This window comes from Macaca thibetana, chromosome 8, assembly GCF_024542745.1.
Source record: "Macaca thibetana thibetana isolate TM-01 chromosome 8, ASM2454274v1, whole genome shotgun sequence".
Classification (NCBI taxonomy): Eukaryota; Metazoa; Chordata; class Mammalia; order Primates; family Cercopithecidae; genus Macaca; species Macaca thibetana.
In genome coordinates this window covers 41,759,739-41,774,628 of record NC_065585.1, presented here as the reverse complement: position 1 = coordinate 41,774,628, position 14,890 = coordinate 41,759,739, and the positions used below count along the sequence as shown (strand labels likewise).

General features: G+C 41.2%; 1 protein-coding gene across 2 annotated transcripts in view; it reads left to right on the top strand.

Moving 5' to 3' along the window:
- The window catches only part of CTHRC1 (collagen triple helix repeat containing 1), a 403,863-nt gene extending 389,213 nt beyond the window's left edge, over positions 1 to 14,650 (top strand). Inside the window, exons 2-5 of one of the 2 annotated variants that reach the window (XM_050800718.1) lie at positions 2,008 to 2,275; positions 6,579 to 6,800; positions 8,892 to 9,108; positions 14,136 to 14,650. In XM_050800718.1, coding sequence (XP_050656675.1) covers positions 2,126 to 2,275; positions 6,579 to 6,800; positions 8,892 to 9,108; positions 14,136 to 14,278 — 732 coding nt within the window. In that variant the 5' untranslated portion in view covers positions 2,008 to 2,125 and the 3' untranslated portion in view covers positions 14,279 to 14,650. Of the gene's footprint in view, positions 1 to 2,007; positions 2,276 to 2,618; positions 3,132 to 6,578; positions 6,801 to 8,891; positions 9,109 to 14,135 lie in introns of those variants that run through there. The other variant, XM_050800719.1, reaches the window with a different exon arrangement.
- The last annotated feature ends 240 nt before the right edge of the window (positions 14,651 to 14,890 follow it).

Here is a 14,890-nt window from a genome sequence, read left to right as displayed (position 1 = left end):
CGATGTGGTGCTGAGAAGAATGTATATTCTGTTGATTTGGGGTGGAGAGTTCTGTCAACGTCTATTAGGTCTGCTTAGTCCAGAGCTGAGTTCAAGTCCGAATATCCTTGTTAACTTTCTGTCTTGTTGATCTGTCTAATATTGACAGTGCGGTGTTAATGTCTCCCAATATTATTGTGTGGGAGTCTAAGTCTCTTCATAGGTCTCTGAGAACTTGCTTTATGAACCTGGGTGCTCCTGTATTGGGTGCGTATATATTTAGCATAGTTAGCTCTTCTTGTTGCATTGATCCCTTTACTATTATATAACGTCCTTCTTTGTCTTTTTTGATCTTTGTTGGTTTAAAGTCTGTTTTATCAGAGACTATGATTGCAACCCCATACAGGGCCAGTTTCATGGGCATTTGACCTGTGCTGTCACACAGGGCCAGGCACTTAGAAGGACTCCACACACGATTTATTGCTCTGTTGACACCATTTTGCAATTCTGAATAATTTTTTAACAAAAGCCCCTGCATTTTCATTTTGCACTGGGCGGGGCAAATTATATAACCAGCCCTGGCTTTACAGTTCATTTGGATTTGTGCTGCTTCTAGAAAAACAAGTGAGATTTACCTGTAATTAGCTACCAACCCAGGAGTGGGCATTCTCAGAACTGCCCTGACCTGCTTCCCTGCTAGACTGCCTCCTCTCTTTAATATCCATCAGCTGGACTCCCCAACGCCTGAAAACCTGTACGGGTCTATAAGGAGACCCCTGCTGAGCTGAATTTGACTTCACAGTATTGCCATCCGTCACAGCCTTGTGTCATTACGGGTGTGGCAAGACTTCTGTTATGCCTGATTCCAGCCAGTTATATATAAAGGATCTCCTGCTCCAACCGGGCCCTACCTGGTGGGTAGCCTGGGCCCTGAGAATGCTTTCTTCTAGAATGGACAGACCAAAGGAGGACAGGGGGGGTTACAAAAAGATAATATCCATCAGAGGCAAAGAGTACTCAAAAGTGAACTTCTACCATTTCCACTGGATGTTGATTAACTTCCCCGAGCCTCAGTTTCCTCATTCGTTTATGAGAGTAGCCCAGGAGGCATTAACCCTCCCAACCCGCTAGGATTGCTGAGAGGACAGAGTACGCGTGCAAGGTTTTGCACTGTGCCAAGAGCTTAGTGTGTTAGCACTTTTGAAAACAGCGTTTACACATCATTTGGATCGTGGGACTCTTGGAAAACCTGATGAAACCTATGGTTCCTTCCAGCCCCCGCCCCGCCTCCACCTTCCAGCCTCCAAAAATGTCATCGCCAAAAAACAAATAAAAAGGCTTGCCAGGCCGGGCGCGGTGGCTCAAGCCTGTAATCCCAGCACTTTGGGAGGCCGAGACGGGCGGATCACGAGGTCAGGAGATCGAGACCATCCTGGCGAACACGGTGAAACCCCGTCTCTACTAAAAAAAATACAAAAAACTAGCCGGGTGAGGTGGCGGGCGCCTGTAGTCCCAGCTACACAGGAGGCTGAGGCAGGAGAATGGCGTAAACCCGGGAGGCGGAGCTTGCAGTGAGCTGAGATCCGGCCACTGCGCTCCAGCCCCAGACTCCGTCTCAAAAAAAAAAAAAAAAAAAAAAAAAAAAAAAAAAAAAAAAAGGCTTGCCGACCCATGCCATAGATTGACGACCCTTGAAGGTGGCTCCTGGACCCAGGTTAAGCCACGTGTCTCTACAATGTTCATTTAGGCGGCGCTGTCTTCCCTACTGGAATCCCCGACCTGCGGCTCCTGACCACGTCCATCCCGCCCCGACCCTGCAGGCGGGCTCTCCTCTGGGGTCTGCGCAGCCCCGCGGGGGTCCTTGCAGGCAGTGAGACTGCAGTGGGAGGGGGCGGGCCCGGCTCTTGGTCCGCCCCACGCCCGGCTCGGGGTGGGGGCTCGGGGCCTATTACGGGATGGAAGCTCCGGGTGTCGCGGGGGCGGGAGGTATTGAGGGAGGGAGAGAGGCGCGCGGGTGAAAGGCGCATTGATGCAGCCTGCGGCGGCCTCCGAGCGCGGCGGGGCCAGAAACTGACCACGTTCAGCTCCTCGGTCTCCTCCTCCGCCTCCAGCTCCGCGCTGCCGGGCAGCCGGGCAGCCGGGAGCCATGAGACCCCAGGGCCCTGCCGCCTCCCCGCAGCGGCTCCGAGGCCTCCTGCTGCTCCTGCTGCTGCAGCTGCCCGCGCCGTCGAGCGCCTCTGAGATCCCCAAGGGGAAGCAAAAGGCGCAGCTCCGGCAGAGGGAGGTGGTGGACCTGGTGAGTCCGGGGGAGCCGAGCCGGACCGCCGCTCTGGTGGAGGGGACCTGGCCGCGTGCCGCACGGGCAGGGCGTCAGTCCGGGTGTTGGGGGTGTCTGTCTGTACAGCTGTGTGTCGTGTGTCTTGCTGCGCCTGGGTGTCCTGCTTTTTATTTACAGGTAAAGCAGGACCTTGGTTATGCGTGCAGTGAGTCTTGGAACTCAGAGGCGAGACCAAAATGGGAGGCCATCGTGGAGCGGGCATGCGATATGGGCCCAGTGGGACTCCCTGAAGTACAGGGAGTCTCCCAATAATTTCTGGCCTCAGGGGGACCCCTTGGGAAGGGTGGGAGGGATAGGGCGGCAGTGAGAGTAGGATGAGGAGCTTGGGTAGGTCCGAAGTGGACCTGGGAAAAACCCTGGCCTCGCTGATCCCATGGACTTGGACCTGGGCCAGGGCGGTGCAACGTGTCCTTTGTTGGGGCTGGTGGCCACGTCTGCCTGCGAGAGAGAATAACAACCCCCACAAAGCATCCGTCCAACTCTTTGTAACTTGAAGACTATGAGTCACGTTGGGTCATCTTCCTAGGGAGTATGGGCTGCAATTTACTTTGTTGGACAACCACAGCTGGGACTAGGAATGGTTCAGAGGGTTTAAGGCCGGAAGGGGAAATGAAGGGGCCCGGCGCTAACCCCCTAAGGACCTGTTTTGCGTCTTCTGTTTAAACCAAATGGGCAGTCAGTCCTTACACACACCCTGGGTCTTCGGATGTGGCCGCCCGGTAGGAGCATTACAGTCAAGCTAGGGGAGAAAACAGTTTCCAGGAAACTGGAAATGAACGGCCGTGGTGCTTTCCAGGGGCTCATCTGTGGGAAGGTATGTTTGCTTAAAATCCTTCCCTCTGAAAATCAACAAACCCAGTGGAGGGCGGAGAGGTTCTCTGCCCTGTGATTTGAGGGAGCCTTTCACAGCTACCATAGTCCTTGGCATATCATAAACTTCAGTCTCACTTAAAGACAAACATGACTTACAGGCATTGCAAGACGTAAGTTGGAGCATTTTTTTTTTTAATTAAAAGAAAGTTTTGAATTTGTTAAGCTGCCATTTTAAACTGAGCTAATATACCAAGTTCCCTGGCAGCTAGTTCTATATTGGATTCAAAAGTGCTGGAAAAAAAAATTCCCCCCATTTCACTACAGCACTTTTTGGTGACAGGCTGTGTAATTTTGCTCCACAAAAGGGAACTATGTGTTCAGGCAACAGTTCTATTTTAAGTGTCCAAATTATTAAAACTGTACCAAATGAGTGTGGTTCATGTGTAGTTTGCATTTTATGAATTTATAGTTATGATACACAAAATGCCCATTTTTCCTGTGAAGCTTGCTATTTTTCCCCCTTCAAGGATTTACAGTACCTGTGGTTTCCCACAACTCTAGCCAGACTTGGAAAACATTTTGCAGTCAGGCTCAGGTGTATCCTGTAGGTTGAATTTGGTTTTGCTGACAGAAAAAGTCCACAGTCATTAAGGTTTCAACAGATTCTATAAAGCAACTTCTTTGTATAGGATCTTTCAAAGCTTTCCTTTCAAGCTTCCACCAAGGTCTGCCCCCTGGTGGCCAACGAAAGAAACAGGGGCGTATATAAGTGCGCTTCCCTTCAACCTTTTTTTTTTCATTCCAGACATTTACTGAGAGTACTGAGCATGTGTTGGGTTAGCATTTTAAAGTAGAAGACTGATGTAACACCTGTGGAATCGAGTCAAGTAAAGTTATATAGTCTCTGAAATGTATCTTTTAGATGAAAAGGTGAATAAAAATTCTCAATATGGCACGATGGACATGTTGGGCCAGATAATTCTTGTGGGGAGTGTCCTGTGCATTGTAGCATATTTGGCAGCATCCCTCGTTTGTACAAACTAGATGCCAGTAGCAATCCCCCCTGCCAAGTTGTGACAACCAAAAATGTCTCTAGACATAGCCAAGTGACCCCTGGAGGACAAAATTGTCGCCAGTTGAGATCCACTGATATATAAGAAAATAAAATTTAGTCGTGTAGCATCTTGCCCTGAGGGGAATAATGGTGAAAAAAATCAAAGAATATCAGAAGCAGTCTTATTCCCATTTGAAATGTATGTCTAAACATTGTATATATCTGCTTGTGAAAGTGAATTAAATTACTAAAATAAAAATAAAATCTAAAACACACCAAACTTTTGAAATATTTTGCACTTTTAAAATACTTTATTTTGTGTGTCTTTGAATACTTTTGTAATTGTTAAATGCTTTTTCTTTTTTCTTTTTTTTTTTTTTTTTTTTTACTATTTCTCTGACAGTAAATGAGTAGAATGAGTAGTAGTGTCTTTTTCTTCTTACAGTCAGGAAAATGGCAATGTCAAAGACTAAAAAAATCATTTATCAAACCAAAACTCAAACTGGCGATGGAGAAGCAAATTGATTAGCAAACATCAGTCTAATTATATCGGATTTTTCCCAGATAACTATTGGATTTTATCATCCAATCCCAGATACTGTTGTCAAAAGATAAGCTTTGAAGTTACTTTAATATCTAAGAAACTTTGGTTTTTGTTTTCATTGGAAAGTATAGTTATGCCGAATGATAATACTAGGCAACTTACACAATTAGAGGAAATGTTAGAGTAAAAATTTAAATGGATTGCCTTGGGTTTTGGAGTGTCTAATAATGGCACCTTTGTTCCTAGCTGAACCAATTCAGGTGTAGACACAGGAATTAGACAGGTGGAGCACAAGATATCACCTTTACCACTGATCATACAGCATTGGCATGTATGGCTTATGTGTGCTAGGCTGGTGGGTTTGCTAATGCTCTCTTCCCCAGGTCTAGACCCTGAAAGGTCCACCCAGGGCAGTGGACACACTTACCCAGAGTCGCTGCCTTGCACTGGTCTTGGGGGAATCATAGAAATAATAATGGCTGACACACGCAGTGTTTACTGTGTTCCAGGCATTGTTCTAAGCACATTTTATATATTATTCACTTAAATCTCATACAAACCCTATAAAGTAAGACTCTTTATTATCATCCACATTTTACAGATAAGGAAACAGGCACCAAAATGTTGAGTAACTTGCCCTGTCTCACAGAGCTAATGTAAGGTGGCGCCGGGATAAAATCCAAAGAAACTGGCTCTGGAATTCATGCATTAGATGCTACAAGATATCCTTCCCCAAAACTAACATACAGAATCCTAGTCCTTACAGACAGACTGACAGATTGTGAATAGTCCCCTGTTGGGAACTAATGGTCACCTGAAACTAGGGCACTTACTGCTTCTCCTTGGGGAGGAGGGGTGGGATGAGAGGCCAGAAATGTTAAGCACTGCTTCCCCCACTTAAAAACAGGGAGAAGCGGCCGGGAGCGGTGGCTCACCCCTGTAATCCCAGCACTTCGGGAGGCCGAGGCGGGCGGATCACGAGGTCAGGAGATTGAGACCATCCTGGCTAACACGGTGAAACCCCGTCTCTACTAAAAAAAAACAAAAAACAAAAAAGAATTAGCCAGGCGTGGTGGCGGCCGCCTGCAGTCCCAGCTACTGGGGAGGCTGAGGCAGGAGAATGGCGTGAACCCAGGAGGCGGAGCTTGCAGTGAGCCGAGATCGCACCACTGCACTCCAGCCTGAGTGACAGAGCGAGACTCCGTCTCAAAAAAAAAAAACAAACAAAAAAAAAACCAGGGAGAAGCAGGGATTTCCATATCCAAGTTGGAGATACTGCCAGTACAAGATAATTATTGACTCTTAAGATTTTATTTTCTAATTATGTTCCCTAGGAATTTATCTTAGGGAAATAATTCAAAAGAAGAAAAAGGCTATATGGATAAAAATAATATTCATAAGAAAAAAGTAGAAATAAACTATGTATCCAAAAATAGTGCAATGTTTGCATAAAACTGTAAAAGTCCAGGTCTCTTTGCAAGATACAGAGTTAGAAGAAAAAAGCAGAATATCAAATTATTTCCACCTTGGAATACAGCTATTTAAAATTGTATATGCTTATAATAAGCAGTAGAAGGGAGCAGGTAAATGAAATAATTTTGTCCTCCTCTGATGTGTGTGTGTGTACCTGTGTGTGTGTAAAGTTTGTGCACTAAAAAATGTGAAAGAAATCACAATATTTTAGAAATAATTTGAAAATGAATTCTCTATAATAACTCATCTAGAACATGGACATGTGATATGAAGGGATTCTTGACTCCAAGTGCTCAAAATAAATGCAGTTCTAATCATACTGAGTCTTTGACTCTTAAGTAGTGAGAGTTTTCTTTGCCTTTTCTTTCTCATTATAGTATAATGGAATGTGCTTACAAGGGCCAGCAGGAGTGCCTGGTCGAGATGGGAGCCCTGGGGCCAATGGCATTCCGGGTACCCCTGGGATTCCAGGTCGGGATGGATTCAAAGGAGAAAAGGGGGAATGTCTGAGGGAAAGCTTTGAGGAGTCCTGGACACCCAACTACAAGCAGTGTTCATGGAGTTCACTGAATTATGGCATAGATCTTGGGAAAATTGCGGTAAGTAAAGTTTGAATTATTTTAAAATTGAAGCAAAATTTAAGGGTTTTCATAGTTTAGTGTTAATTTTTAGGTGACATTTTATTTTTTTTTTTAACTAAAAAGACTTAAAGAAGAGAAGTATGTAGCATGTGACTTTTAATCTAAAACTAATGAAAAACTTTATAACATTTCAGAATTAATTTCATACAGATATTTCTAAGACAAATGCATATGATTTTAACCATAGTATCTAAAATACTTTTTAAAAATGCAAACAAAAGAGAGCATATGTGTCTATGTTGGACAGTAAGCAACTTTCCAGTCTTATCCTAAAGTAAATTTAAATTTAGTCTAAGAAATTTTGCCCTGGCTTCAGACATAAAGGTGGGAAACAATTTCCAAGAAATTACCACATTGATCTGGAAGCAGAAGTCCATTGGTGTTTGTCTTTATTCAGGTAGCATGCCCAGCTTAAAACTGCTAAGCCTAAGAGAAGTGAAATGGGTTAGATGTGAGGTACTACAGCGATTATTTTAGGTTATTCTGCAACATTAAGGCTGAGAGGTGGGGAATTACTCAAAATAGCCTGTCTGGTAATGTATTTTGACTAATGTTTCAGTCACTTTGATTAGTGTTTGCTTCAAAAGTAATTGGCAAGTCCACTGGCATGGAAGAGAGTTGAAGAAGTTGATGCTATTTATAAGCCTCTTTTCTCTTGTTGATCAACTCTGTACATGGTTCCATATTCACAGCATATTACTTCATGATTTTGCTGCTACCATCAAGCAATTACAAGACATTTTCATTTCATAAAACTCTAAGATTTTAAAATGCACTCTGTATAATCCCTGTTCCTTATCTCAGCTTTTTCTGCTGTATTATCCATAAGAGTTTGAGACTGTCTTGATTTAATTGTTTTGCGATAGAATTTCTATGTAGCTTCCACAGTTATGATGACTCTGACCTTTTCTGTGTTCATGTGTGTTTCTAGAAAGCATTTTGTTAAAATATTCCCTAGTTATTTAAACATCTGACATTGATAGACTGGTTGTTTATAGTTGTTCATCAAAAGTTACCGAGTTCTTTCTAAAAGCTATCCTTGTGGGTTCTGAATTATTAATATATTTTCAAGTTCCTTTTAGCAATGGTCAGGATGGGTATGGGAACCTTCTACAAGTAAATGATAATAGGTCCATGAGCCAATAGACAGTCAAATTTGCAACGACCAATGAGAAAATAAGCAAACAAGAAACCTGGGCCTTATCATTGTGCCATATAGATAAAGACTAAAAACTCTGCCTATCCTTTACTCCCTCATACTGTTTGCTGTTGCTCGAAAAGAAACAGATCAAGAGTGAATACGAATGGACAGCACTAGTCTAGAATGTAAGTTCCATGAGGGTAGGGATTCTGGTTTGTTAACTGCTCTATCTGTACCATCTAGCACTAGCACATAGCTGGGGCTCAGTAAGTATTTTTTGAATGCAAAAAAAGAGGAAATATATACATTGAGTTTATCAAAAGTACTAAAGGCTAGCCTTTTTTGGTAAATCTGAAAGATACCCTCAATGGGGTGAAAAGTTCTAAGAAAGCTGCAATTTGATTTTCTTAGAGTTTCTATATCAAAATCTCTTATCTAGCTTGCAGAAAATCTCTCTCCCTTTATAAAAGTTAAGCTTTCTTTTTTTTTTTTTAAATTTTTTTGAGACAGTCTTACTCTCTTGCCCAGGCTAAAGTGCAGTGGCACAATTTTGACTTACTGCAACCTCCACTTCCCAGGTTCAAGTGATTCTCACATCTCAGCCTCCCGAGTAACTGGGATTACAGGCATGCGCCGCACCACACCCAGCTAATTTTTTGTATTTTTAGTAGAGATGGGTTTCACCATGTTGGCCAGGCTTGTCTCGGACCCCTGGCCTCAAGTAATCTGTCCCCCTCGGCCTCCCAAAGTGCTGGGTTTACAGGCATGAGCCACCGTGCCCGGCCGAGTTAAACTTTTTAAATACATTTTGGGGAAAAGGATAGTTAAGTAAAATTCACCAATCTCAAAAGCTATTTTTAATTAGAATAGAAAATGTTAATTAAATCGTATTTCTATGTTTGTGACAGGAGTGTACATTTACAAAGATGCGTTCAAACAGTGCTCTAAGAGTTTTGTTCAGTGGCTCACTTCGGCTAAAATGCAGAAATGCATGCTGTCAGCGTTGGTATTTCACATTCAATGGAGCTGAATGTTCAGGACCTCTTCCCATTGAAGCTATCATTTATTTGGACCAAGGAAGCCCTGAAATGAATTCAACAATTAATATTCATCGCACTTCTTCTGGTATGTAAAATTGTGACATTGTAAGATGTGCCTCAGATCTAAGTAAGATTAGTTTTGAGTCCCACTATCATGTTGGTTCACTAGCCTACTGTAAAGGTACCTCTACAAGTTTTCAATGCATGGTTCTTCACCCTGGGTTGTACTTCTGCATTACCTCTCGATCTTTTAAAAATATATAGATGCCTGGGCCTTATCTCTGATGAACTGACTCAGAATCTCTAGCCGTAAGACCATAGCTTCTGTGTTTTGTTTGTTTTTTAATATTATACTTTAAGTTCTAGGGTACATGTGCACAATGCGCAGGTTTGTTACATATGTATACATGTGCCATGTTGGTGTGCTGCACCCATTAACTCGTCATTTACATTAGTATCTCCTAATGTTATCCCTCCCCCTCCCCACTCCCCACAATAGGCCCTGGTGTGTGATGTTCCCCTTCCTGTGTCCAAGTGATCTCATTGTTCAATTCCCACCTACAAGTGAGAACATGCGGTGTTTGGTTTTCTGTTCTTGTGATAGTTTGCTGAGAATGATGGTTTCCAGCTGCATCCATGTCCCTACAAAGGACACAAACTCATCCTTTTTATGGCTGCATAGTATTCCATCGTGTATATGTGCCACATTTTCTTAATCCAGTCCGTCACTGATGGACATTTGGCTTGATTCCAAGTCTTTGCTATTGTGAATAGTGCCACAATAAACATACGTGTGCATGTGTCTTTATAGCAGCATGATTTATAATCCTTTGGGTATATATCCAGTAATGCGATGGCTGGGTCATATGGCATTTCTAGTTCTAGATCCTTGAGGAATCGCCATACTGTTTTCCACAATGGTTGAACTAGTTTACAATCCCACCAACAGTGTAAAAGTGTTCCTATTTCTCCACATCCTCTCCAGCACCTGTTGTTTCCTGACTTTTTAATGATTGCCATTCTGACTGGTGTGAGATGGTATCTCATTGTGGTTTTGATTTGCGTTTCTCTGATGGCCAGTGATGACGAGCATTTTTTCATGTGTCTGTTGGCTGTATGAATATTTTCTTTTGAGATCCCCTGGTGATTCTGATGTGCCCCAGGCTTGAAAATCAATGAGTTAAATGACATGGAAAAATAGCCAGTAATGCTATAGAGCAGTGATCTTTCAACTTTGGCTGCATGTTGGGCTCACTTTAGAAACTGTGGAAACTTTAAAAAGAAATGCCCATCCCACCCTTCCAGAGAGTTAGATTTAATAGGTCTGGGTGCAGACTTGGCAATGGGACTTTCTAAATATTTCTTGGTTGGCCGGGCATGGTGGCTCACACCTGTAATCCCAGCACTTTCGGAGGCTGATGCGGGCAATCACTTGAGCCTAGCAGTTTGAGACAAACCTGGGCAACATAGTGAAACCCCATCTCTACAAAAAAAAAAAAAAAAAACACAATTAGTCCCAACTGCTAGGGAGGCTGAGGTGGGAGGATGGCTTCAGCCCAGGAGGTGGAGGTTGCAGTGAGCTGAGGCTGCCCCACTGCACTCCATCCTGAGTGATGACAGTGAGTCCCAGTCTCAAAAAAAAAAAAAAAAAAAAAAAAATCTCCTGGTTATTCTAATGTTCAGCCAAAATTGAGAACCACTGGCTCAGACTAACTGATTTTTCTGCCTTATCCTTTAAAAGGGTGGATACTGTCTGCTGAATTTGTAAAAGAGAAAATTTTTATACTGTTTCTGTATTCTCGGTTTCCACCTAGTATGAGAAAAAAGACATTCAGTGGTCACTTAAACTGTCAGAAAAATACCATTGGGTTGTTTTATGTACTTATGTATTTGTTTGTTTATTTATTTATTTATTTTAGAGACAGGGTCTTACTCTGTTGCTCAGCCTGGAGTACAGTGGCAGGATCATAGCTCACTGCAACTTTGAACACTTGACCTCAAGTGATCCTGCTACTCAGCTTCCCGAAGTGCTGTGATTACAGGCATGAGCCACCATGCACAGCCTGTTTGTTCTATTTTAAGATTCATTAAAGAAAGTTTACAAAATACCAGAAGTAGAAGAGTTAAAAAAACAAAAAACAAAACAAAACAAAAACTATTAATCTCATCCTCTAGAGACACCACTATCAATATTTGGTTGTCGGCCATTTTGGTTTCTTGAGTTGTGGTGGATGGCACACCATGACGGCACAGCCTGGTAGCATCAGAAAGTGTACATACTGTTATATTCATATGCCTTTTCATAGAAGAAAAATAAGAAACTGTACATATGGTTAGCATCATTCCCTTAATTTCTTGGAGAGATTTTTCACTAATCTTATACTTAAAAATGGTTGAGGGGAGGGAGGAGATAATCTCACTCTTCCCTTCCCTCAGAAATAACATTTCAGCATTATTTGGGGCTCCAAGTCAGATACTGAACCCCAAAACCAATTTATTCCTAAGCAATCAAGGGCATGCCCTCCACATTTTCCCTCAGATCCTCACAATATCCTTAAAACATAAAGAAGAGATTTTAACCCCCTCTCTTTGCATATTGAGAAACCCAGGGAAATACAGCATCTTACACAGGAAAGTAGAATCAGTGTTCAGGAGAGCAGAAACTGACTCCCTGTTCTCTTGGCTTCCAGTTCTCTTTGTAATCAGATTAAAAACCTTCTTCACTAAGTCCTTAGATACATGCTTCCCATCTAAGAAACAGTCTTTAAAATAAGAATCTAGATATTAAAAATAAAATTTGATTAGGAAGTGATATGTTTAGACAGTAGTTGATATAAGCAACTTACATTCTATTCTGTTATCTTTAAGGTATGTGTTAATATTTTGCTAATGTAAGCCCTTAGGCCCAGGAACTGTGACCTATACATGCATATACTTTATAAATAATTTAACATAGCATTTCCCAACCATTGTGTGCAAACTCATTTGGTGTGATCAGTTGGGTGGAGTGTCACAAGTAATTTGTTATGAACAGTTTTGTATTATTGTGGGTTAAAAGTTATCTCTGTAATAGAATCACTTTCTCTGACATACTGATAGTCTCTCTTAAGAGAAAGGAAAGGGGTGCACTTACAGTTAGCATATCAGAGTATGGCTTAAAGCCTTGATATGCCCATGGGAGTTTGACAAATGGTTGTCATCTGTTACATGGGTCTAAGAGGAAAACAGGTTGAGAACTCCCAATCCAACATATCGTTTTCACTTAACAAGCTATCATACTACATTATCACAGCAAAAATATTCATTCAACATTATTTCATCTGCTAAAGACCATGAAGTGACCATTTGACTCTCCTTAGATGAGGCTGATGCAAGACCCAAGCTTGTCTGATGTCCTTAGGCCATAGGGGAAAGTGAACAAGTTTCTAGGCCATGGCTGTTAAGACCTTGGGAAAACATGAGCATTTCTAGGCATTTCCACTTGTCATGGTACTAAGAGTACCAGATTAAATGGGATTGTGGGCCTACTATTTAGTTCCCCCAACTTGGGAAGAGGCCTGAACCAGAGACAGGTCCCTGGATTCTGAGAGACTTGCCTTGGATTTACTCCTGTGATAGTTTAGGTAAGTAGATTGCTTCAGACCTACATCCCTGGGTCTCAGCAGGAATGCACTAACCTCAATCAAATAGGAAGCCTAACCAGTCACATGAAGTCATCCACTACAGTGCTTATATATCAGGATTCATTTTCTTTCTTTTTAAAAATTATTATTATACTTTAAGTTCTAGGGTACATGTACACAACATGCAGGTTTGTTACATAGGTCTACATGTGCCATGTTGGTTTGCTGCACCCATTAACTCATCATTTACATTAGGTATTTCTCCTAATGCTATCCCTCCCCCTGCCCCCAACCCCACGACAGGCCCGGGGTGTGATGTTCCCTGCCCTGTGTCCAAGTGTTCTCATTGTTCAATTCCCACCTACGAGTGAGCAAACTATCACAAGGACAGAAAACCAGGATTCATTTTCTTAAAGAATCTGCCAACCTACAGTTTCTTCTCCAGCTTTACACATACATCAAAGGTACCATGTCTTTTTGCCTGCTAAAATGGTCACTGAGGGATTTTTTTTTTAATTTAAGAGAAGACTTTGGTAAGATGGAATGCAACTTGTATTGTTAGTAGTTGAAAGTCCAGAGGACATGTGAAAAGGTGCATAATTATAATGCATAAAAACACAGAGGAAAAGCAGGGTTTTTTTTGGGTTTATGTTTTTTCACTATGAGGAAATTCTGTGTAAAATGGGATTCCTAGATTGAAGGACTGGTGTAATGATTATGTAGAATTTCTTTTAATGTTATAAAAGTTATTTCTTCTGGTGGGCACAGTGGCTCACGCCTGTAATCCCAGCACTTTGGGAGGCCGAAGTGGGCAGATCATGAGATCAGGAGATCAAGACCATCCTAGCTAACACGGTGAAACCTCATCTCTACTAAAAATACAAAAAATTAGCCAGGTGTGGAGGCACGTGCCTGTAGTCCCAGCTACTCAGGAGGCCGAGATAGGAGAATTGCTCGAACCTGGGAGGCAGAGGTTGCAGTTCGCTGAGATCGCGCCAGTGCACTCCAGCCTGGGCGACAGAGTGAGACTCCATCTCAAAAAAAAAAAAGTTATTTCGTCTACTTGTCTAGCATCACTTATCAGCAGATAAGTGTTGGAAAGCGTTTTCTTTTTTAAAAAAGACTTGCATATCAAATGAAAGTCTTGGCTTTTAAAAGTATATATAGCCCTTCTTTGTTTACTCAAATAAATTGCTGTTTTAAGTTATCTCTGTAACCATGCAATTTCTGGTTTTAAGATTGAAACCTATAAGAACACTGACTGTTAAACTTGTATCATAGAATGGATATGTATACATCTTTTAAAAATATTTATGTATCAATTTAGAAAAAGAGGACTTTATTATGAAAACCTTATCAAGTATTAGAATGTTTAAGTAGCATTACATTAAACAGAATTACAAACTAGCTTTCTAAAGTTATAAAATGTAACTAAAGGATTTTGCTGTTTGTTCAAAAGAAAGATGTAACTTTCATCTTTGTCTTGCAGTGGAAGGACTTTGTGAAGGAATTGGTGCTGGATTAGTAGATGTTGCTATCTGGGTTGGCACTTGTTCAGATTACCCAAAAGGAGATGCTTCTACTGGATGGAATTCAGTTTCTCGCATCATTATTGAAGAACTACCAAAATAAATGCTTTAATTTTCATTTGCTACCTCTTTTTTTTATTATACCTTGGAATGGTTCATTTAAATGACATTTTAAATAAGTTTATGTAATAAACATGGTTACAGACCAAAGTGTGACTTCACACTGTCTTTAAATCTAGCATTATTCATTTTACTTCAATCAAAAGTGGTTTCAATATTTTTTTTAGTTGATTAGAATACTTTCTTCATAGTCACATTCTCTCAACCTATAATGTGGAATATTGTCATGGTCTTTAGTTTTTTCTCTTAGTATAGCATTTTTAAAAAAATATCTAAGCTACCAATCTTTGTACAATTTGTAAATGTTAAGAAGTTTTTATATCTGTTAAATAAAAATTATTTCCAACAACCTTAATATCTTTAAATTAATTGCCACTAAAATTGGAGTTTCTAGTACACTATATCTGAAAAGTTTAACATAAATCCAATTTGTATTTATTCATTTAACTCTCATTTATATAATTTTTAGTACATGTATAATACGGTTCCATTTTTAAAGGAATACAAAGAGAAAGTGGTATTTATGTGTCAGGAAATATATCAGCACTTTAGGAATTTTATCTTTATTTAACAAAGAGTAACAAAGGATGGATTC